This window comes from Balaenoptera musculus, chromosome 7 (assembly GCF_009873245.2).
Source record: "Balaenoptera musculus isolate JJ_BM4_2016_0621 chromosome 7, mBalMus1.pri.v3, whole genome shotgun sequence".
NCBI classification, from domain to species: Eukaryota; Metazoa; Chordata; class Mammalia; order Artiodactyla; family Balaenopteridae; genus Balaenoptera; species Balaenoptera musculus.
This window is the reverse complement of record NC_045791.1, coordinates 104,354,740-104,379,988: the sequence shown is the minus strand read 5'-3', so window position 1 is coordinate 104,379,988 and position 25,249 is coordinate 104,354,740. Positions and strand designations below refer to the sequence as shown.

General features: G+C 39.9%; 1 protein-coding gene across 17 annotated transcripts in view; it reads right to left on the bottom strand.

Annotated features, from left to right (window-relative positions):
- Positions 1–19,053, bottom strand: part of LOC118898312 (nuclear autoantigen Sp-100-like) — a 75,371-nt gene extending 56,318 nt beyond the window's left edge. For all 17 annotated transcript variants that reach the window (XR_005020665.1, XR_005020664.1, XM_036858533.1 and 14 more), the window contains exon 1: positions 18,910–19,053. Coding sequence is in view for 14 of the 17 variants with exons in the window: in XM_036858533.1 (XP_036714428.1) it covers positions 18,910–18,941 (32 nt within the window). In the remaining 3 variants the exon portion in view is untranslated. The remainder of the gene's footprint in view (positions 1–18,909) is intronic.
- Between the last annotated feature and the right edge of the window lie 6,196 nt (positions 19,054–25,249).

Below are 25,249 nucleotides of genomic sequence, written 5' to 3'. Positions count from 1 at the left end.
TCTAGTTTTTCCACTATCTTGCTAACCCTTTATGTCTTTGATTGTAGCCAATCCAGTGGGTATACATTGGTATTTTGTTTTGATTTTAATTTGCTTTTTTCCATAATGGCTAATGATGTTGAGCACTTCACGTGTTTATTACCTTCCATATGACTCCATGGAGAAATATCTATTCAAACCATTGGCCCATCTTTTAACTGGACTGTTTGTCTAATTATTGAGTTGTAAGAATTCTTTACATATCCAGGTGCAGTTGTTCATTACAAACATGATTGGTTAATATTTTCTTCCAGACTGGGATTAGTCTTTTATTTTCTTAATGGTGTCTCTTGAAGTACAAAAGATTTAAGTTTTGTGAACTCTGATTTATCAACATATTATTTTATGAATCATGCTTTTTGTGTTCTAACTACCTTTTTGTCTAACCCAAAGTCACAAAGATTTTTCTTCCATATTTTCTTCTAAAAGTTTTATCATTTTCTAAATTTGGAGTTTGGGATTAACAGATATACGTTACTATATATAAAGTAGATAAACAAAAAGGACCTACTGTATAGCAAAGGGAACTATAATCAATATCTTGTTATAACCTATAATGGAAAAGAATCTGAAAAAGAATATATATGTATATATATATATATATATATATATATATATATATATATATAACTGAATCACTTTGCTGTACATCTGAACCATTATAAATCAACTATACTTCAATAAAAAATGAAAATTAAAAAAAAAGTTTTATCATTTTCACTGTCACACACACCCAGCTACACAATTTGTGGGACCCAGGGAAAAAGAAATTAGTGGGACCCTTGTTTACAAACCATTAAGAATTTCAGAACAGTGAAAGCAGAGCAGTAAACTAAGCACAAGGCCTTGTGCATCTGAATAAGATGCACGGCCCTGAATCTGGCCCTGCTCTTACATTTTAGTCTTTGATCCATTTTGAGTTGATTTTTGCAAATGGTGTGAGGTAAGGGTATAAATTAATCTTTTTGCGTGTAGATATCCAAATGTTCTAGCACCATTTGTTGAAGAGACGATCTTTTCCTCCTTGAGTTGCCTTGGCACTTTTGTTGAAAATCAATTGACCCAAAACATCAGTGTTTATTTCTGCACTCTCAATTCTGTTCCATTGATTCTAGATCTATCTTTATGGCAGTGCTTTAACTGTCTTTATTAATGTAGCTTTATAATAAGTATTGAAATCAGGAACTGTAAGTCTTACAACTTTTTCCTTTTTAAGATCATTTTCACTATTCTGGGTCCTTTGCACTTCCACACAAATTTTAAGATCAGCTTCTCAATTTCTGTGAAAAGGCTTGCTGGGATTTTGATTTTGCATTGAATCTGCAGATCAATTTGGGAAGAATTGCCATCTTAAAAATATCGAGTCCTCCAATCCATGAACCATAATTTTCTATTTATTTCGATATTTAATTTTTCTTACAATGTTTTGCAGTTTTGACATATAAGTCTTATGTTACATTTGTTAAGTTTATTCCTAAATATTTTATTATTTTGCCTACTTTTATTTCTGTAAAACAACTTTTAAATTTCTAAGTTTCCTAGTTAATTGTTTTATAGAAGCAATATTATCTCATAAGCTGTGGGAGCATTGAATATACTTGGTCTGAAGTCTTGTTCTGTTGGCTCTATTATTTCTATTTCCTCTGATGTTACCAAGAAATGATTAAAAAGAAGGATCTGAAGGGACCTGGGTGTAACCCGGACACTCTTCACTAAGCCATTGTTAACAGCCTGCGGCGTAGCATTCCACGCCTTTCCCATCATTTGTTCCAAAATTTACCACAAGTAAAATATTTTTATTACTTTCATTTGTATAAAAATAGGGGCATTATATATATATATATATATATATATATATATATGTTTTGTTTTTGTTTTTGTTTTTGTTTTTGGCTGCGTTGGGTCTTCGTTGCTGCGCGCAGGCTTTCTCTAGTTGTGGCGAGCGGGGGCTACTCTTCATTGTGGTGTGCATGCTTCTCATTGTGGTGGCTTCTCTTGTTGCGGAGCACAGGCTCTAGGTGCACAGGCTTCAGTAGTTGTGGCACGTGGACTCAGTAGTTGCAGCGTGTGGGCTCAGTAGTTTTGGCTCATGTGCTCTAGAGCACAGGACCAATAGTAGTGGCACACGGGCTTAGTTTCTCCCCGGCATGTGGGATCTTCCCAGACCAGGGATTGAACCTGTGTCCCCTGCATTGGCAGGTGGATTCTTAACCACTGTGCCACCAGGGAAGTCCTGGGTCATGATATATTAATCTGAACTTGTTTTTATTCATTAATAAAACTATGCCCTTCTATCCAAATTATTAGAAATAAATAGGTATGTAATACTCTAGCAATATGTATTTAACATAATTTATTCAACCATTCAGCTCAATGGACAATCAGATTGTTTTCAGATTTAGAGGTCAGTGTTATGTAGTCATTGTTCTGTTTTGCCATCAAAAAACAATGCTTCAATAAAGACATTTGTACTTACGGCATCTAACCAATTTATTCGTGCTTTGTGTGCATCAAGTACTCAAGAAAAATCAAGGGACAAATTAACAAATTTCCTATGCTCTGGCATATGTATTTTGGGAGATGTCAATGATTGAGACAATAAACACTAAATAAAATAAATAAGTAATTAATTTAGTATGTTAGGGGGTGATAAGGACATCACAGACAATAAAAATAGAACCAGATTAGGAGGTTGGGAGTATGCAGGTTGGGTGGGGGGCTGGGCTGTGGCTGTGATTTTGAGTAGGTTGGTCAAAACAGCCCTCGTTGAGAAGGTGACCTGGAGCAAGGATTTTAAGGTGATGGAAAGTTAGTTCACTAATAGGTATCTGGACAAAGAACATATCACACAGAGGTGAGAGGCAGCACCACTTTCCTAGAGCTGTAGTGTGCTTGGTGTAGTCAAGAAACAGCAAAGAGTAGTGTGGCCAGAGAAGAGTGAGGTAGAGGAGAGGAGAGAAGGGCTGGATCGTTTCAGGTCCTCTGAACACTCTTAAGGACTTAGCTTTTACTTTGGGGGAAATAGGGAGCCACTGAAAGTTCTGGAGCTTTTGTATATGCATATTGGTGTTTTTATTTTCACAGGATAGGTTCCAAAAGTAGGACTGACTGCTGGGTTAAGCTGTAGTGTATCTTAAAATTTAGTAGATATTGCCAGATCTTTCCTGAAAAGGCTCTAGCAATTCATGCTCAACCCAGCAATAAATGTCTGTTTCTCTGAATCTTCTCCCACACTGTAATGTCATTTATGAAGTTATGTTTGCCATTCTAAGAGGTGAGAAATGGTTTCTCACTACCATTTAATTTGTATGTATTCATATGTTTATTGCACATTTTTATTTTCTCTTCTCTAAGCTTTCTGTTCAAGTCCATTTTCTTTGGAGTTATTTGTCATATTTTATCAGTGGGCTGGGTCTGTGTATATCAGATATATTAAGCCTTTGTTATATGTGTTGAAAATATTTTTCTACATTGTCTTTTAATGTTTGTATTGCTTTTTTTACATTAAATCTATTAAATCTTCCTCTACCTACTTTTTTTAAATTAATTTTTATTGGAGTATAATTGATTTACAATGTTGTTAGTTTCTGCTGAGCAGCAAAGTGAATCAGTTATACATATACATATATCCACTCTTTTTTAGATTCTTTTCCCATATAGGTCATTACAGAGTATTGTTTTCTCCAGATATAGGCCCAAGAGTGGGATTGCTGGGTCATATGGTAGTTCTATTTTTAGTTTTTAAAGGAACCTCTGTACTGTTCTCCCTAGTGGCTGTACCATTTTACATTCCTGCCAACAGTGCAGGAGGGTTCCTTTTCTCCACACCTTCTCCAGCATTTATTGTTTGTAGAATTTTTGATGATGGCCCTTCTGACTGGTGTGAGGTGATACCTTATTGTAGTTTTGATTTGCATTTCTCTAATAATTTGTGATGTTGAGCATCTTTTTATGTGCTTTTTGGCCATATGTATGTCTTCTTCGGAGAAATGTCTGTTTAGATCTTCCACCCATTTTTTGATTGGGTTGTTTATTTTTTTGATATTGAGCTGTATGAATTGCTTGTATATTTTGGAGATTAATCCTTTGTCAGTTGCTTCATTTGCAAAAATTTTCTCCCATTCTAAGGGCTGTCTTTTCATCTTGTTTATGGTTTCCTTTGTTGTGCAAAAGCTTTTAAGTTTAATTAGGTCCCATTTGTTTATTTTTGTTTTAATTTTCATTACTCTAGGAGGTGGGTCAAAAAAGATGTTGCTGTGATTTATGTCAAAGAGTGTTCAGCCTATGTTTTCCTCTAAGAGTTTTATAGTATCCTACCTCACATTTAGGTCTTTAATCCATTTTGAGTTTATTTTTGTGTATGGTGTTAGGGAGTGTTCTAATTTCATTCTTTTACATGTAACTGTCCAGTTTTCCCAGCACCACTTATTGAAGAGGCTGTCTTTTTTCCATTGTGTATTCTTGCCTCCTCTGTCATAGATTAGGTGACCATGGGTGCGTGTGTTTATTGCTGGGCTTTCTATCCTGTTCCATTGATCTATATTTCTGTTTTTGTGCCAGTATCATACTGTTTGGATGACTGTAGCTTTGTAGTATAGTCTGAAGTCAGGGAGCCTGATTCCTCCAGCTCTGTTTTTCTTTCTCAAGATTGCTTGCTATTCAGGGTCTTTTGTGTCTCCATACAAATTTAAAAATTTTTATTCTTGTTCCGTGAAAACTTCCATTGGTAATTTGATAAGGATTGCATTGACTCTATAGACTACCTCGGGTAGTACAGTCATTTTGACAATATTGATTCTTCCAGTCCAAGAACATGGTATATCTTTCCACCTGTTTGTGTCATCTTTGATTTCTTTCATCAGCTTCTCATAGCTTTCAGAGTACAAGTCTTTTGTCTCCTTGGTAGGTTTATTCCTAGGTATTTTATTCTTTTTGATGTGATGGTAAGTGGGATTGTTTCTTTAAAAAAGAAAGAAATCCTGCCATTTATGACACCATGGATGAACCTAGAGGTTCATTATGCTAAGTTAAATAAAGCAGTCACAGAAGAATAAATACTGCATGATTCCACTTATATAAGGTATCTAAAATAGTCAAACTCATAGAAGTAGAGACTTGAATGGTGGTTACCAGTGCTGGGGGTGGGAAATGGGTAATTGTTTTTCAATGGGTATAAAGTTTCAGTTATGCAAGACGAATAATTTCTAGAGATCTACTATAAAACATAGTACCTATAGTTAACAAACACAAAAAAGGGTTTTGGAGGTGATGAATATGTTTAGTACCTTGGTTGTGGTGATGGTATCATGTTCAAACTCATCAAGTTTTATACATTAGATGCGTGCAATTTTTTGTATATCAATTATACTTCAATAAATCTTTAAAAAATATAGTTACTCATACAAGGGGAAACTGGAAAGAGGCAAGCCAATTTAGGCTTCTGAATTGTGAAAGGGGTCAGGAATCAGAGACACCATTACTTCAGAAGACAGATTGAGAGGTGAAAATCAAAACTGGCACAATGAAACTCACCAGTCAACTAGAGGCATCCTTTACACAGAGCCCTAATCAAGTTCTCATGTCTCATTCTTAAATGTAAATGGACACCTGATGGAATCCTTGAGAAGAAACAAATAGTAGGGAAAGAGCTGGAAAGTAACTAACTCTCAAAAAAACCTTGTAATAAATGGAATTTAAAAAAAAAAACTATTGTCTTCAGTAGTAGAAAAACAGTATCGGATTCATTTTTCAAAAAAGGTGGTATAAAAAAAGAAAGTTTTAAAAAGAGCTTTTGGAAATTAAAAATATGATGGCAGAAATTTAAAAATCACTAGAATGAATGAATGAGCTGAGAAACTTTTACAGATGGTAGATTCAAAAGAAAAAAATATTAAGAACTGCCCCAAGATCCTGAAAAGCAGGAAGCTTGTAGAGGATCAACCTAGGAGACCTAATATCCAACTAACATGAATTCCAAAAGATAGGAGAAAGCAGAAGGGAGGAAATAAGTGAAGAAATATTACAAGCAAAATTGTGTGACTTAAAATAAGTAGGTTTCCATTTGAAAGGGCCCTGGAGTACCCAGAACAATGAATAAAACCAACTCTCACACTAAGGCAATTAAAAGAACAAGAGAAATCTCCTGAAAGAACAAACAATGAAACAGACCTCTCCAGTCTGTCAGACCCTGAATTGAAAAAAGAGGTAATAAAATTGCTGAAGGAATTAAGAAACACTATCGATAGATATGCAGATCACTGTAATACGGAACTAGAAATTATAAAGAAGAGCCAATCAAAATTAGACAACTCAATTGCTGAGATGAAAACTGAGCTAAAGGCAATAAATCTGTTGCATTTCTTTACACTAACAATGAAATATCAGAAAGGGAAAGTTAAAAAAAAAAGCAGTCACTTTTAAAATTGCATCAAAAAAAAAAACAAAAAAAAAACTTAGGAATAAACCTGACCAAGACGTGAAAGACTTATATGCTGAGAACTATAAAACATTGATAAAGGAAATCAAAGATTTCTCCAGACAAATACAAGACAATATTAGGAGAAGAAGTCCACTTAGTAAGATTTGTATCCATAAGATCAACAGACTCAAACCAAGTTTTCCCCTATGCCAGCAATAAAAATTTAGAAAATGTAAAAGAAAAATGAGTTCCCATTTATAAATATAATTGTAAAATGCCTAGCACTAAATTGACCCAATGAGCTTACCATAGGGATCATTAAAAACCAATAACTTTACTCTAGAACTTGAATATGTACTTGAATAAATAAAGAGACATGCTATCTTTCTAGTTGGGACCGTTCAGAATTTTTAAAACTTTAATTTAATTTTTACAGTTTAATTTAATTTGAAATTTAATTTAAATCTATATATTCGTTCAATGTCTATTGACTGAATCCCAGAAAGATGGGTTATACTACAGAACATTAACAGTTGGTCCCAACATTTATCTAGAAGAGAAAGAACTCAAGAATAGCTATGAATATTTTGAAAATAGGAATGATAAAGAGCTTTACCTATAAAGCCATAGTAACTAAAATATTTCAGTGTTGAAAGAGGAATAAAAAAATAGAATCATGAATCAGAACAAGAATCACCTATATATAAAAGGTAATCTAGTATATGTTTAAAATGTTATTTCAAATCAGTAGTTAAAGGATAAACTACTAAGTTAATGTTATTGCATAAATGGTCCTTTTTTTGAAGGAAAAAAATGGTAGTTCTGTATCTCATTCCATGTGCAAAAATAAATCTCCCGTGGAATTAAGAAGGAAATATAAACCAACCAAAAAACCAACTAAACAAACTATAAAACATTTTATCTTTCTTTTTTTCTTTCCTTTCTATCTGCCATTCTATTGGCTACTGTCCCTTATTCGAAGAAAATTTTTGCAAATACCTTACCAGGAGTCCTTACAAAATTCATGATTATTTCCATATTCACAGAGATTCCATTAAATATCCTGATCTTTCAATTTACTGACCTTCCTATCTCTAATAATCTTGTCTTCCACTGGATTTCTGCAACTTTCTTCCATGGCCATACTTTAGACTTCATCATTCTTCCAATTTGTGCATGCTACAAAATCTCAGACTGAAATATGACCACTGCCTCATCTATTGTAGGTCATGTCTTCTAACACCTGCACTCCAGTAAATCTGTGATCCCCTACACTCAGGCTCCCAATTCTGCTACTGTTTTCTTTTTAATTTTCCATAATTGCTTCTATGTCTTCACTTTTCTTACCCACCTAAATTCATGATATATTGTTATATTCCAGTGTTCTTAACCTTGGCTATACATTAGAATCTACTAAGGAGTTTTAAAACATCCTAATACCCAAGTACAACTGGGAAGGGGATCAGTAAGTTCAAAGCTCTCCATCAAGCAGTCAAGTTCTAGGACTGCTATTAAAATCTGCCTCTTAAATTCACCTTTAACTTCCTCGTTCACATATCCCTCCAGTGAATTTATCTAATATATCGATAACCCTGGATAAAATCAGATTAGCCCCTCTTCCACTCATCAGCACCCAAGCTGTCTGGAGAAAAAAACAAGCATGTTAAGTGCTCTCTCTTTAAGTTTATAATCATTAAGCTGGAATGGATTCTCAGTGCTGTTGAGTAATCCTACATCATGCTATTCATTTCACATTTTCCTTCCCTGAATGACTGTTTTACAGCTTTTCTATCCTCAAACTCTTCCCACCCTTTCTCTCCCTCTCAACTGAGAATGTAGACGCAAAACAGAAGAACGTAACTTCATCCTCTCACCATGGAATACGTCAGCCTACCTACCTGGGCACCCATTGGCCTTCCCTCCTGTTACAGTGCACAGATTGCCCCTCTTCAGCCTAAGGACAATCCACCCACTTGGGCACTGTTTTCCATTACCTCTCCCTGACTCAGGCACAATCAATACAGAATCATTCTCTCTCACTTCTGCCTCATCAACTTTTCCTTCTCTATTGGACTATTACTATCAACATACAGCATGCTTCAGTATTACCCATTTAAAAATCTCCCTACACTCAGATTACCTCTCCTGTTGTGTTTCTCATTTGAAATTGTTGTCCATATTCACTGTCTCCACTTTTCCACCTCAGTCTCTCTTGCACTCATTCAAGTTTTACCCTTACCAATACCCTATACATAATATTCTGGGTTTATGTTTTCCCTGACCTCCACACTGCCAAACCCAAAGGCCAATTCTCAGTCCTCCTCTTATTTCATCCCTCAACCTCATGGACATTGAACAACTTCTCCCTTCTGGAAATGCTTTCTTCATTTGGCTCCTGAGAGCCATGCCTTTATGGCTTTCCAACTATCTCCTTGGCTATTCCTGCTCTTCTGCATGTATTCAACTCCTCAGGGACAGTTCTCTTACCTCTTTTCTATCTGCACTCCTTCCCTGTGTAATCTTATCTATTCCCATGGCTTTGGATACCAGCCACACATGGACAATTCCCAAATGTGCATCTCTACCTCATATCTCTCCCCTGGACTCCAGATGTATATTGAACCATCTTCACTTTGATGACACAGGTAGGCTTTTTCCAATTAGCAGGCAGCAACTGATCACTGATCTTCTGAGTCACCTCTTGAAACCTGCTTATTTTCTAATTTTTCCATATATAGGATTTAGTAAATACATATAACAGCACCTATGAGGTATATGCTCTTATTATCCCATTTTACAGATGAAGAAACAGAGGTACAGAGATGTTAAGCAATATCCCCAAGGCCACATAATTATTGAAGAACAGAGTGAGGCTTTGGACCAGAGTCCAGGCCCTTTAATCACTACACAATGTTGCCATCTAGGCAAATGACAACTCTCTCCTTTAATTTCTTTGGCTAAAATATTTGCAGTCTTCTATGACACTTCTCTTCCTCTCATACTTAATGTTTGATCCATCTTCGACTGTTCTTGGCTTTACCATAAAAATATATCCGATATCCTACCCTTTTTCTTTATATTCATTGCACCAACCTGGTCCCAACCACCATCATCTCTTGCCTGGCTACTGTAATAGCTACCAACTAGTCTTCTTGTTTCCACTCATGTCATATTGCAGCTGTTCTCCAAACATCAAACATAAGCAAAAGAGATCTTTGAAAAACTGAAATCAGATTATTTCACTCTATTGAAAACTCTCCAATGACTCCCCACCCTATTCTGAATAAAATATAAAGTCTTGACCATGACCCATGAGAAACATGACTTTCCAACCTCATTTTCTACTACTCCTCTTCTAGATCACTGCCCTTTGGCACCTTAACCTCCAAGCCTTCTTCAGACATTCCAACCATGTCTCTATGCCTGACTTTTCGTTGGCTGTTTCCTCTACTTAGAACATTTCTTCAGGAATTGGCATGGTGCTTTTCCTCAATACATTCATGACTCTCATCATATACTAACCTCTCAGAAAGCCCTCCCAGGACATCCTGTCTAAAATTGCACTCCCATTACACTCTATCCATGTACCCCATATGCTTTTTTTCTTTATACTCTTACCACTTTCTGTCATTAAATTATACATTTATTTGTTCATCTGTTTACTATTTTTCTCTCACTGGAATGTCATTTCCATTAGGGCAGGGACTTGGTCTGCTTTGCTCACCATTATATTCCAGCATCTCATTAAGTTCTGAAAACATGGTATTGGGAAATATTTGTGAATGAATTAATAAAGTATTAGTATAATATATAGGAGAATATGGTTAGAATTCTGAGAATATAAAAGGCATTTTAAAAAAAGCATAAGGAGGATAACATTGGTAAACTTGAGTATAAAAATGGATATGGATACATGCACCCCAATGTTAATAGCAGCACTATTTACAATTGCCAAGATATGGAAGCAACTTAAGTGCCCATCAACAGATGAATGGATAAATAAGGCATGATGCACACACACACACACACATTGGAATATTACTCAGCCATTATAAAAATAAAATTTTGCTATTTGCAACAATATGACTGGACCTAGAGTATTATGCTTAGTGAGACAAGTCAGATAGAAAAAGACAAATACTCTATGTTATCACTTATATGTGGAATCTAAAATATAAAACAAATGAATGTATATAACAAAACAGCAACAGATTTACAGATATAGAGAACAAGTTAGTGGTTACCAGTGAGGAGAGGGAAGTGGGGAGGGGCAAGATAGGCATATGAGATTAAGAAACACAAACTACTATGCAACAGGGATATATTGTATAGCACATGGAAATATAGCCATTATTTTGTAATAACTTTAAATGGAGTATAATCTATAAAAAATCGAATCACTGTGTTGTACACCTAAAACTCATGTAATGTTGTAAATCAACTCTACTTCAATTAAAAATAATAAAAATTAAAAAAAATTTGTATGTGAGTTTTGAATAAAATCAGAAAATGAAACTAGACTACAGGTTAACCCTTGGTTAGTATCCACATAAAATAATGTAAACAAAAATTCATCAGAGGGTAGGATCGAACAGTTTGAGGCAGGCCAGAAGTCCAGTAGAGAACAATTAGAAGAGCTGGGTAGAATACCAGAACACTATTTTAAAGGGACTAGAGAGCTACAGAAGCAACAGAGTCTGCAGAGACTAAGGTTCTAGAGACTGGAGACCTTTGGGAGCTGAGAAGCTATAATTGTTATTTTTCAGGGTAGTGGCTGGTATTTGCTGATTCTGGGAATAGAGGCTGAGAATTTGGGCTTGGCCAAGAGCAAAGAGTGTTACTCTGAGCAGGGAACACAGAAGAGCTTGTGACAGTCACACAGGGCTGGAGACTTAAGGGGCCTCAATACACAACCCGTTCTTCTTCCCAAGATATTTGGTAAAGTTTTTAAGGCCAGGAGGCTGGAATAACTATGTAAAAAGTCTCTGAAAGGCAAAGAATTACCTGAAGGCTCACCATGCGGAAAAGGCAAAGACAATCATGATGAGGTCCAGAGAACATAAAGGGAGAGAGTTGAAAGCTCTGAAGGGAGAGGTGATCTGGCTTTGGAATCTGTAGCCTTTTTGTCCCATGACAGCACTTGTAAATTCTGAACACAGCTAGAAGCTGAGAATCTGGACTTGGCACAGGCAAAGGGCTGTAGCTGGAGGACAAAGAAACTAGCAGAACTTCTGATGGTCATTTGGAGTTGGAGTGCAAAGTTAGAGACTTCAAGGAAATTAAAAACTTGGTTGGTTTTCTCAAGAACTTTTTTCAATTCGAAAGCTGCATGAGGAAAGAGGGTGAAAATATGACAAAAGCTTTGAAAAGCAGAGAAAACTTGATTGCTGTCTCTCAGTTGAAAGCCCTGGATGTCCTCATCTGTGATCAGGGCAAACCAGAGGTATATTAAATCTTATAAAAAAATGCATACTATTCTTGAGTCATTTCATGCCCTGAATGTGTAATGTAGTCTGCCTCATTGTTTTACTTGCTTAGCAGAGGAAAGGGGAATTACTCTTATGTGGAAGAGAATATTTGGAGGCTGCATGTCTTGCATACACAATGTCTGGCATTCAATCAAAAATTAATAGGCATGTCAAAAGATAGGACTATAGGACCAAACCAAGAAAAAAAAAGATGATGGAAGCAAGTGCACAGATGATCCAGACATTGGACTTAGCACGTAAATCTGTGATCAACATGGTCAAGAAAAGGGACGAAATGATGGAGAAAATAGAAAGTCAGATAATTCTACCAGAGAATTGGAATCTACAAAAAAAAATGAAATGGAATATTTAGATCTAAAAATACAATTTTAAAAATGAAACTTGTTGGTAGTATTTAGCAGAAGATTGGATAAAAAAGACAAAACTTGTCGATTGGCTAACTAGAAGATAGATACCTCAATAAAAGACATCCAACTAAAGTACAGACATTTAACAAATGAAACAATGCAGAAAAGCATGAAAGGAATATGTGAGAGACAGTCAAAAGGTCTAGTATAATCTGCTTTTGAGTCCTAGAAAGAGAGAGGAGGAAGCTGGGGGGAGGGCAGAAGAAATATTTGAAGAGTTAACGGCTAAGGATTTTCCAAAACAGATAAAAGGCATCAACTCACAAATTCAAGCAACTGTGAAAACACCAACAGGTTAAATGCAAAACAAAAACAATAAAAAAAAAAAAATCTAGACTCACTACAGTTTAAATGCTAAGAGAAAAATCCTAGAAGCAGTCAGAGAAAACTTCAAGAGCCACAATCAAACCTCAAGCCATAAACTTTGAAAAACGGCAGTTAATCAATCAATCAATCATTTAGTCAACGACCATAAGTTTCTGATGTGGTAGGTCAGGATTCAAAACATCTCAATCTCTCCCAACTCCCACAAGCAGTACAGAGTTCTGTTGAAAAAACTTGAGTTGGAAAAAGCATTTAAACATGTTATTAATCATAGAAGAGATGAAACCACCATAAGGATTTGCCAGGCAAAAGTAAAGGGGAAGGAGAAACCAGAGAGGTAAGCAAAGCACAGAGACACTTTTGATTTGAGGGCATTTGCTGACCCCAGAGAATCAGGACCTCAGGTTTGACAGCCTTAAGGAGTGAGAGAGACAGAAATAAAGTCTAGAGTCCACACAGGGTGGAGAGTCCAATGGGAGTCCAGACCCTGACCTTGACATCTTCATGGTGAGAATAAGTGGAGGCACATCTCTGAATTTACTGAATTGTATTCCCAGTTAAATCACCTGGGTTCCTCCAGGTTCTCTCAGCCCCTGAACATGTGCTAAAGAGTTCCCAAACTGGTACGTCCTGAGGCACCTGGTTGTAGCAAACAGCAATCCTTTCCAAAGCCTAGTACCTTCACTGTGGTCCCAGATTTTACCTATAAATATTTTTTCTAAATACGACGCTAGTACATAGTCAAAGATAACCAGCTATATAAGCAAAATAATCTTTGTGAATAGAGTGTGGAAAGGAAAAAAATAGTAACTTTATAGTGGTAAAGCCTGGCAAACACTACCTAAACCAAATGATCAAGGTCAGCATTCCTGGTGATAAGTCAGGTTGACATATCCCCTGATACGAGGTGATGAGAAGGGCGTTTCACCTCTGTGGTTTTCTTGCATAAAACCTGTAACCCCAGTATAATGATGAGAAAGACATCAAGACAAACCCAAATCGAAAGATTCTACAAAATGCCTGATCAGTACTCCTCAAACTGTCAAGGTCGTGAAAGACAAGGAAAGACTGAGAAACTGTCACAGACCAGAAGAGAAGAGGTGATGGGATGGCTCAGTGCAATGTGGTATACTGGATTCAATCCTGCAAAAGAAAATGGACATTGGTGGAAAAACTGGTGAAAATGAAAAAAGTCTGGGCTTTAGTTAGCAGTAACCTACCAATATTGAGTTTTCTTAGTTTTGACAAATGTACCACAATAATGTAAGAGGATAGCAACACAGGAAATGAAACTGGGTGCACAGTATTAGAGACTTCTGTACTATCTTTGCAACTTTTCTGTAAATATAACATTATTCCAAAATAAAAAGTTTATTTAAAAAAAGAAATTTGTGAGTGAGAACTGGCAGAAACAACAGAAAACAGGGTCACAAACACCTCATATATTGAAAGTATCAGATGCCAAGTATAAAACTTCTTTAATCTGTGTAAGTCTTTTTATTAAAGAAGAAAACCTACAGCAAACATCATTCATAATTGTACAATGATAAAGGCCTTCACTTTGGGACTGGAATCAAGATAGAGATGATTACTATCACTACTTATATTCACCGTGTACAAAGTCCTAGCCCACACAGTAAGGCAAGAAAAAGAAGTAGGAAGTATAAGAATTAGATTGAAAGTAACAAAATAGTCATTACGTATACATTATATAAATTTATATCTATATACAAAATATATATCTCCATACAATTTATTAGAATTTTTTAAAGTTTGGCAAAGTTTCCATTTATTTTTATATATTAGTAACAAGCAGCTAGAAAGTTGATTTTTTTTTTTATATTGAATGCTAATTTTAATTTTTACGCTTTATTTATTTTTGGCTGTGTAGGGTCTTCATTTCTGTGCGAGGGCTTTCTCTAGTTGCGGCGAGCGGGGGCCACTCTTCATCGCGGTGCGCGGGCCTCTCACTGTCGCGGCCTCTCTTGTTGCGGAGCACAGGCTTCAAACGCGCAGGCTCAGTATTTGTGGCTCACGGGCCTAGTTGCTCCGCGGCATGTGGGATCTTCCCAGACCAGGGCTCGAACCCGTGTCCCCTGCATTGGCAGGCAGATTCTCAACCACTAAGCCACCAGGGAAGCCCTAGAAAGTTGATTTTTAAACTATATAGATATCATAGCACAAATATCTCAAGTATCTATGAATAAATCTAGCAGAAGTATAAGACTTCTAGGCAGAAAAGTTTAAATTTTATTAGAAAATATTTAAAAATTAATATATATATACCATATTAATGAGATGGAAGACAAGATTGTAAAGATGTCAATTCTCTTCAATTTGACCTATAGAGTCAACGCAATCCTAACCAAAATCTCAACAAGATTTTGACAAGCTGATTTGGAGATGCAAAGGGCCAAGACACTTTGGAAGAAGAACAGAACGTGGGAAGATTTACTCTTCAAGAGTTCACATGAAGCTGTTTTTGCCATGAGAGTGTGGAAACGCATAAGGAGAGGCTGTCATAGGTCAATGGCAGAGAAGAGAGTGCATGGAAACAGACCCTGCACATATGACCCCTTGGCTAATGGGAAAGGGAGCGCTGCAGATCAGTGGGGAAAGGGATGGTTTAACAGATTAACGGATTCTCAGACAAAAATTGGTAAGAATTAAAGTAGAAGCTTTAACTGTAGATCAGACAGGAAGTAATTTGGTCTCAGATAAGACAGGAAATGTGGGGGGAAAAAAACAAAAACATTCGCTCAGCTTAAGACTGTGGGTGGTGAGAGAGCTGCCCAGGTCGTGCTGGAACGAAATGGGCTGTAAAACCAGGGCAGGCACGTGAACAAGAAAGTAAAGAAACACTTGAAACCAAACTGCAAATAGAATCAATCTGGAAGGATAACCCAGAGGATGAAGAAAACATCCCCAAAGCACTGAACATCACACGAAAACCTAAATAATAAAGCAAGAGCATGAAGATAGGGTGATAAAATAACAATATGTGATTGCAAGTGGAGTTGGAAGAGCTGTAGAAACAAATTAAGATCCCCCCAAATAAACAAATCAACTTAAAAAAAAACCCAAGAAACCAAAAACTACCAAAAATTAAATAATTGTCATGAAGAAAAGTTTCAGACAACCATTATGAGCAGAAAGTAAAAAGCTAAAGAGATGAAAGATCAGGGACAGATAAAAGCTGTGAAGGCTGAAGTTGCTCCAGTGGAAGAATAATTTTGCCCCAAAATTGAAGAAGAAAATCATTTTGGTGATACTGGAGGAGAAACTTACCCTGAAGTAAAGGTAGAATTGAATCTATCACCTTAAAAACACAAGGGCTATAGTTAAAGACTGTGCACACGGAATTTATCAATAACTTTCTGCATCACTTTATTTATTCATAATAACAAGGGTACATCTATTTTATAAAATCAATACAATAATAAGTCTATACGTTAAAGTTTAAGCTTTAATAAGATAAAGTCACCATAGCAAAGTGAAAGGGCAAGGGAAGTATATTTATAAGTTTCAGAATTTTAGCAAATTCTCCCTTACAGTTAAAGAAAGAACAATCACCTCAACTCACTAACACTGGCAATAAATCAACCAGCACTTCATAGAAGAGGCCAATAAACACAAAAAAACTGTTCAACCTCTCATGTAATCAGGAGAGTAAAGTTAACAAGATGCAACTCTTGAGCCACCACCTCTGCAAAGTTTGGGTGTGGGGAGATGGCTCACCTAAATCGTGTAGGTGAATACATTGGTTCAGCTACTTAGAAAGGCCATTTGCAGAATCTATAAACAATTAAATATTAGTACCCTTTGCCTCAGCATTCCATTTTTTTTTTGGTTATTGACACAAGACAAACACTTTTATATGTACAAAAATATAAAGAAATACATAATCGTTATCACTGCTTCTTGGTAAAAGTGAACAATTGAAAATGATCTAAATGTCTGTCAGTAGGGTGGGGAGGAGGGATGTTTTAAAAACCATGGTGTATGGGGCTTCCCTGATGGTGCAGTGGTTAGGAACCCACCTACCAATGCAGGGGACATGGGTTTGAGCCCTGATCCGAGAAGATCCCAAGTGCCGCGGAGCAACTAAGCCCGTGTGCCACAGTTAGTGAGCCTGCGCTCTAGAGCCCGCAAGCCACAACTACTGAAGCCTACATGCTGCAACTACTGAAGCCCACACACCTAGAGCCCATGCTCCGCAACAAGAGAAGCCGCTGCAATAAGCCTGCACTCCGTAACAAAGACCCAACGCAAACAAAAATTAAAAAACAAAACAAACAAAAAACTATGGTGTAAGTCAGAATGGCCATCATCAAAAAGTCTATAAATAATAAATGCTGGAGACGGTGTGGAGTAAAGAGAACCCTCCTACACTGCTGGTGGGAATGTAAATTGGTACAGCTACTGTGGAGAATAGTATGGAGATTCCTTAAAAAACTAAAAACAGAGCTACCATATGATCCAGCAATCCCACTCCTGGGCATATATCTGGAGAAAACCATACTTGGAAAAGATACACACCCCCCAATGTTCATAGCAGCACTTTTTACAACAGCCAAGATGTGGAAGCAACCTAAACGTCCATGAACAGATGAACAGAGAAAGAAGCTTGGTATATTTATACAATGGAATGTTACTCAGCCATAAAAAAAGAACGAAATAATGCCATTTGCAGCAACATGGAGGGACCTAGAGGTGAAGTAAGTCAGACAGAGAAAGACAAATCTCATATGATATCACTTATTTGTGGAATCTAAAAAATGATACAAATGAACTTATTTACAAAACAGAAACAGACTCACAGACATAGGAAACAAACTTATGGTTACCAAAGGGGAAACATGGGAGGAGGGATAAATTAGGAATTTTGGAATAACATATACACACTAGTATATAAAGTAGACAAACAACAAGGACCTACTGTAGAGCACAGGGAACCATACTCAATATTTTGTAAAACCTATATGGGAAAAGAATCTGAAAAAGAATATATATTTTTATATGTATATATGTGTGTGTGTATATATATATATATAGAACTGAATCACTTTGCTCTACACCTGAAACTAACACCATATTGCAAATCAACTATACTTCAATTAAATAAACAAACAATAAAAACGATGGTGTATCCATTCTACAGGATAGTATTGGGTTGGCCAACAAGTTCGTTCGGATTTTTCTGTAACATCTTACGACCTTTTGGCCAACCCAATATATAGCTGTTAAAAAGAATGAGAAGATCCTATGGCTATTAAAGTAAGTGAAAATGCAAAATGGCATTCACAATATGAATACATTTTTTAAAAAACAGGATTCAAATTTTGCATTTAAGAAAATGAGTTATATATGTAAATGCAGAGAAAAGGATCTGGAAGGTTATGCCTGCGACTCTAACAGGACTGGTATTGGAAGCTGCAAGGGGGTGAGTGGTGAACAGGACTTTTTCCCTCTATATACTTCTGTATCATTTGAAATTTTATGAGCAAGAATGCATAATGTATTTCTTTTGTATGAAAAAATCAAAAAATTTAAAATATTAAGTAATGCTATTTCTGGCCCATTACTAGAGAAAAAGATAGGATTTCTGCTCTTTTCCTTTTAGAGGTGTAACGTATTCCAGAACAGAAAATGAAAGCAAACATAAAATTACTCAGCCTGTGCTAGCTCTTTGCAGTTTGGTGTATTTCTCTTCCCTTTAATTTCTTTGCTCAGGATTGCTGGAGGAAGAACCCAGGCCCCCAGCTAGAAGTGGGAAAAGTGGCCCCGTCCACAGGACAGGTACGAGACCGACAGCACCACCCAGGGTTTGAGAATAAATCAGGCGTTTCTCCTGAATTTTTTATTTTCGAAACTACCTTCTCTGAAATGACCTATGTGAAGGTAGAACTGACCTGAGGGAAACGAGAGTGATCTGGGGTCACAAGGAACTAAATCTTTGCTGCAAAGCCTCAGGAAGGACTGCTGCCTTCAGACAGGCCTGCCAGCTGAGCAGTAGTTGCAAAACAGTCATGTGCCTTGCGGCTGCAGGACTCAACCAGCAGGCACCCGGCTGCAGTTTAAAATCCGATCTCCTCATTATACATTCCTGCCCTTCATTACACTGCAGGTGACTGTTCCCCTACACCAGGCGTAAAGCAGAGTCCAAAGGACAGCACTGAAGCAGCAGCGTGGCCAGAGGGAAAGGTGGGAGGAAGGGGGGAGAAAGACTGACCTGCTGATGAGCTCGCTGCCCCAACCAGCCATCTTCCCGCCCAGCCTGGCCTGGGCCTGAGCTTGGCCTCTGACCCCTCCAGGCTCCCCAGCCTCGGTCTGGGGAGGCTGCTGGAGCCCTGAGCCCTGAGCAGGAAGTCTGTTCTGGGACTCACCCAGAGATGACTCCGCCCAAGTAGGGAAAAGAGAAGTGAAAGTACTTGTCGGTAGCTGTGCTGGGCAGACGCCCTCCCTCTTCTCGCAACTCCACTGTGCTTCCAGCCATCCTGACATGTGGTCCCAGGGATGACAGACAAGGAGAGACAGTCAGGGCCTGGAGGGCCAGGGGAGGAGCAGGGCCAGCCCCCAGGGGTCCACCTGTTTGTGCAAAGACAGCAACAACTTCTGCATGACCACAACTGTCCTCAGTCTCCTGCCTTCTCAGAGCAGTTCAGAGTATAGCACAGGGTCAGGGGTAAGCTCCATGTGTGCCCCTTCCCCTTGCCGAGATGACCATGGTGGGGGAGAGGAAGAGACAGAGACTTCAAATCTTTTCTCCGGGCTGTGGGAGAGCCTGGACCGACCCAGTTAGGTCCTAGCTTATGGACATGGAGCAGGAGAGAGCCCAAATGCTCAGCTTTATAAAGTGGAGAGAATGTTCTTAGTATTCCTGGAAATCAGCCAGAGGTAGGAGAAAGATCTCCAAGGCTCTGGGGCCAGAGGCTGGAGCCAAGTTGGTGACAAGGGTTGACATCTTAGGTGCAAGGGTCTAAGGTGCCCCGACTAGGGGGTTGCTTCACAACTGCAGCCAGGGGTGATGAGGAGAAACCTGGGAAGCAGTCATTGGAATGCTGAGGGGCAAAGGCTTCCCTTTGGATGGAGATGGAGGTTGGAACCCAGATAACCTAGAAATGAAAAGGCAGGTGACCCAGCTGAGACGGTGACCCTTGGCCCTGAAGTTGTGTCTGCACACAGGTTTTTCACTCAGATTCTGAGTCATCATTCCACAAAGAATGAGAAGTGACCAAAAGACTCACTTGAGTCAGCATAAAAGCAAATCATATTTGAAGATGAGTGGGAAGGTTTCTACCTTCTCTCCACTTCCGTTCTTTCTTTCCCCCAAAGAAGTGAGCATCACATCTCAGTGGTTGGGACAGGTCCCAGGACACTGATGAGGGCATCTTTTCCAGTGGGCAGGGTCTCAGTGGTACCAGGTCCTGCACACGTGTGGATTCCTCTCTCCCTCCCTCACTTTGGGGGGGTAGAAGGAGTAGTAAGCCGAGCCTCTGTTGGGCACAACCATCCTCTGCTCCTGACTCCATGGGGCACGGGGTCCAGACAAGGCTGGCACAAACCACCCCTGCCGTTTCTAGTGTCCCCTCTCCCTCTTCTCTCTGTCCCTGGGCAGCTGGTGGCCCAGGCCACTGCCGTGCTGGCTGTTGACGTAAATGTGCCCACTTTTCTGTTGTCTGTTTAGGACCTTCAAGATGAGCACCTGGAATTAGAAGCCACCTAGCAGCAGCTGGGCGAGCAATCCACAGGGTGGACACTCCCGCGCGGGGGCTGCTCCCGGACCCTGGCAGAGACCTTCCTGTGGGTCTGAGAAAGCTGGGCCTGCACCACACTCTATGAGAGCAGTGGGAGTTTCTGAAGCATCCCCAGGCCTCTGTGGAGAACACAGTTTCTCTGAGCCAAGAATTCGGGTTTGGAAAAGGACAGGACCAAATTAAGAAGCAGGTTGATCCTATGATAAACCATAATGAAAAAGAAAATATATACGTAAAAGAGACTATATATCTATGTATAGCTGCATCACTTTGCTGTACAGTAGAAATTAACACAATATTGTAAATCAACCATAATTCAATTAAAAAAAAAAAAAGAAGTGGTTGAACTCCTCCTACAAACCCTGCTGGAGTGATTGAAGGAAATAAGGGGGCACCTGGGGCATCTTCCATGGCTGTGAGGAGCACTGACAACGGGGAACATTTCTGCTGTCCCGGGAGGAGTCCAGCTACTGGGCCTGGAAACCCAGAGAGCAGGGGAGGTCGTGGTTGAGGAGGGACCTGGGGCAGAGGACCCGCTAAGGCGACGGGCTTCACGAGCTTCACCAGGAACAGCTTCCCCTCAGACTTCAGTAGTGGGGCTGAGTGTCTAAGTTGGGAGACCCCAGTGGGGACCAGAGGCTTGTCCCTGAGACCAGACAGTAGGACCTGGGATCTGAGCTTGAAGGGCAGAAGGAAGCAGCAGCAGCTGCCACAGTGGCCACTGGGGCCAGAGGATCAAGACCCTCCGCTCCCCCACGGGTGTAGAAGTGGAGGGGAGTGGGCGCCCGGGACCTAAGTGGTTACACTCAGGTCCTGCTCCATTGTCCCCTTGCAGGGGCAGCACATCAGTCAGTGGGACTGGCCTGGACCCCCTGCTCCTCCGTCCTCCTGGGAGACTCTCTGGGTAGAAGGGGTGAGTCTGCTTGTTCCTTGTTGGGTCTCCCTGGGCTTGTCCTTCCTGCAGGGCCAGGGCTCTGTCAGCCCTTCCAAGGTCAAGTGCACAGAGACAGGGGCCTGGGGAGTGGGGTGGGGTGGGGTGTGACTGATTGGAGCTGTGTAAGACTGTGTGGATAAGCCCAATTCTGAGGTTCAGTTTTAGGGATCTCTTTTTTGCTACGTGGTAAGCCACATCACTAAGCCCCATCCAGCTCTTATCATAAAGAAAACTGGTATTTTGATCCCCATCTGTCTCACCTTTTTACCTGTCAGTTGGTTTCGAACTCAAGTGGGGAGGGTTTATATGCAGAATTTGGGGTTCTTCTCTGTGACTTTCACCTTCCTGGGATTTTCCCCTCTCTCCCCAGAAAGCCTGGTTGCCCTGGGCTTCTTCCCGGCTCTGCTGACCAGAGAGAAAGTTGGCTTCCTACCAAAGTTTTGGCCACCCCACGTAAGGCTGCGGCTGCTCTCAAGTAGAGTAATAATAAACAGGAAACATTTTGTTCTGGCTGCTTCCGTTGAGTTTCGACTTCCCTCTACCATCAGCCTGGTTTTGTTCACTTTCTAGAAGCCGTAGGCAACTGTTCTTTGCATATTGTCCTCATAGGGACATCTTCCACCCAGTTTACTCAGAGAGAGCTGGAGAACCCCGTCCTCTCCTCCAGATAGAAGGCCCGGTCCTCTCCACCCAGATAGCAGGGTGTGTGCTGATGCTCTGGGAGGTTCAGGCTGAAGGGTGGAGCCCAGGACCTCAGGAGCATTAGTCCTACTGCAGTTCCCAGGGACACAGGCACACTCCCCCCAGGTAAGACCACGGCCAGGCTCCTTTGCAGCCAGCAGCCCACATATGCGTCCAGGTAAATAGAACTGACAGGGGTAATGGGCTTAGTGGCCGTCCTTGCCCTTGGCTGTCCAGGGTGGTGGAGTGGACGCTCTCCCTTCTAACGTGATGACCGACTCAGCCTTAATCTCCAAAGCACAGGCAATGGAACCACAGTCAACCTGTTCCATTCGATTCAGGAACGTGCCCCCCAGGCTCTGTGGCCTCTCAGACTGGCCTGGGACCACCCCATTCCTCCCCTTAGACATCAGAGCTCACTGATGGTCCCCGGGTGGGTTCTGCCAGTCAGTTTCATTTTCCTTGGCTGTCCAGCCTCCTCCACCCCTTTCCTAACAGACCTGGATTCCTTTGGCTGAAGACTTCTCCCCTTTGTGTGCAGGATAGAAGGAATGTTAACCAAGACACTGGCCCATGAGCAAGCCAGGCCAGCCAGACTCTCTTCGGGGAGTTGGACTCTCACGTGAAGTTTGTTAAGGAGTTAAAACACAGTTGGATGACATTTGTTCAGTGGCAGCTCCTTAACAAGATGGAGGAGATGTTCCTGGTGTTCAATTCCTGGAGCAGCTCTGCTTCCTGCCTGGTTCTGGGGCCGTTTGCAGGCTCTGAGCCCAGCCTCCTGCCTTTTCGTGAGCCACTGCGCATCCCATCAATGAAGTCCCTTTCTGTCTAACCTAGATAAAGTTGGCCTCACTGGCAAAGAGCCCTAATCGATACAAGGATATTTGCATGTAAATTTTCTTAATTTATTTACTTATTGCTTTCAGGGTCAGTGCTTTCTAAGTGTATAGCAAATATTATCTCACTAACCCTCACAATGATCCAGTGAGCTATGTACTACTAGTATCTCCATTTTACAGATAAAACTACCGCATGGGGAGGGTAAGTAACTTGCTGAAGGGCACACAGCCAGTACATGAGAAGCTGGGTTTCCACCTACATGGGCTAACTGCAGAGTCTGTGCTCTTATACAATAGATACAGCACAAATTAGCACTGTTCACAACACCAAAAATAATCAATAAGGGCCAGCTGCAGTCAAGCCTTGATGAAAAATGAAAGTTATGATAAGGATGACACGTAACTATATTTACTGACATGTAACAATGCCCACTAAGTGGAAAACATTGATTAGAACGCATTTTATTATTCAGATGGTATAACTACTCCTTCTCCATCCTCCACCCCTGCCCGCACATTACAAAGCCCAGAATCATTTTCATCAAATTGTCAACCATGTTTATTCTCCTTACCTGGAGAGCCCTACCAAGCATTGTGCTTCCTAGTGGTAGGAGACACAAGGTACTATAGCTTGGAGCTTTGGAGGGAATACCCTGTTATGCACCAGACCATTGAACCCCTAAAAATTTACCTATATGGCATGTCTCCAAATCTTATAGGGTTTATCTCTCATCATCTGGAGTGCATGTGACTTAGCCAGGCTTTTAGAACACTCAACACTTCTTGCTCATCAGGCACAAATAACACACTGTTATTGTGATAGTTAATTTTATGTGTCAACTTGACTGGACAATCTTGGGTGCCCAGATTATCCTGGGTGTCTCTGTGGACATTAGCATTTGAATAGGTGGGCTCAGTACAGTAGATTGCCCTCTTCAAGGTAAGTGGGCACCATCCAATCTGTTAAGGGCCTGAATAAAACAAGAATTGAAGGAAGGGAAATTTGTTCTCTTCTTGCCTGCCTAGTTGGGCTGGGACAGGTGTCTCCAACTGTTGTTAGACTGGAACTTACACCGTTGGCTCCGCTGGTTCTTGGGCCTTCAGACTTGGACTGGAATTACATACCACTTTTACTGGGTCTCTGGCTTGCAGATGGCGTATCATAAGACTTTTCAGCCTCCATATGCACATAAACCAATTCACATTTTATATATAAACAAACAAACATATACATATGAGATAGAGAGAGAGAGACAGAGTTCTGTTTCTCCAGAGAACCCTGATTAATACAGTCATCAATATAGTGGACCAATGTAATGTACTGCAGAGTGGCCAGACAGTCTTGGTCCCTTCAGGCTATATTGTGACAGAGAGCAGGAGAATTCACATAGCCCTGGGGCAAGACTGTAAACATGTACTGTTGTCCAGTCCATGTGAACATGAACTGCTTATCCTACTTCCTACTGAATGTTTTAAAAGTACATTTCTCCATATTAATAGTTGCATGACATATACCATAGGCCGTGCTAATCTGCTCTAATGAAGATACCACACCAAGCAACAACAGCTGCAACTGGGGCTACTATTGGTTAAGTTTCTAGTAGTCATCTAGCAGCCATGAACCACTTAGCTTTTGCAGAAGCCAGACTGCTGTTCAAACAAAGATGTAATGAGGATTACAACCCTTGCATCCTTAAATCTTTGCATGTGGCACTAATCTCTGTCATTCCCTCATTCTCCAGGACTGCGATTTTCTTTCAACTTACCATTTTCACCAAGGGAAAGTTCAGTTTCAAGCCCTTCTGCTTGGCCTTTCCTAAGACAGTCATTGTTATTTCACAGGTTAAAGATCCAGGTCAGTCAACTGCTATGTATGTTCTCATTATCCTTACTTTCAGGAACTGGGGTAATGGCTGCTGGGTGATCCCATGGATTGAGTGGACTCACTGTTGGATGGACATTACCTGACATCCATACACTCCACTCTAGCAGGGACCATGATGGTGTTTTGGGACCCCAGGTATTAGCATCAACTCAGATCCTGTATCAACAACTGTTAAAAGATGTGTGTATTTTCCTTTGTCTGGCATATGGTTACTTGAATAAATGACCTTAGGTCCTTTTGGTGAAGAACTCAGGGAATCACTACCTTTACACTTTCTTATGAGACCTGCCCTCACTTCCATGAGCAGGTCCTAGATTTGGCTCAGGTCTGGAAACTAGGCAAGGGATCTTGACTTTTTATTGGGGTAGCTGATCTCAGCCATCTGTTCATCTATTTTTCATCTTTTTTGATGATATATATGAAGCAATATCCTTGTTGGTTGCCCATCTCTCTATAAGTTTAAGGTGTACAGCATA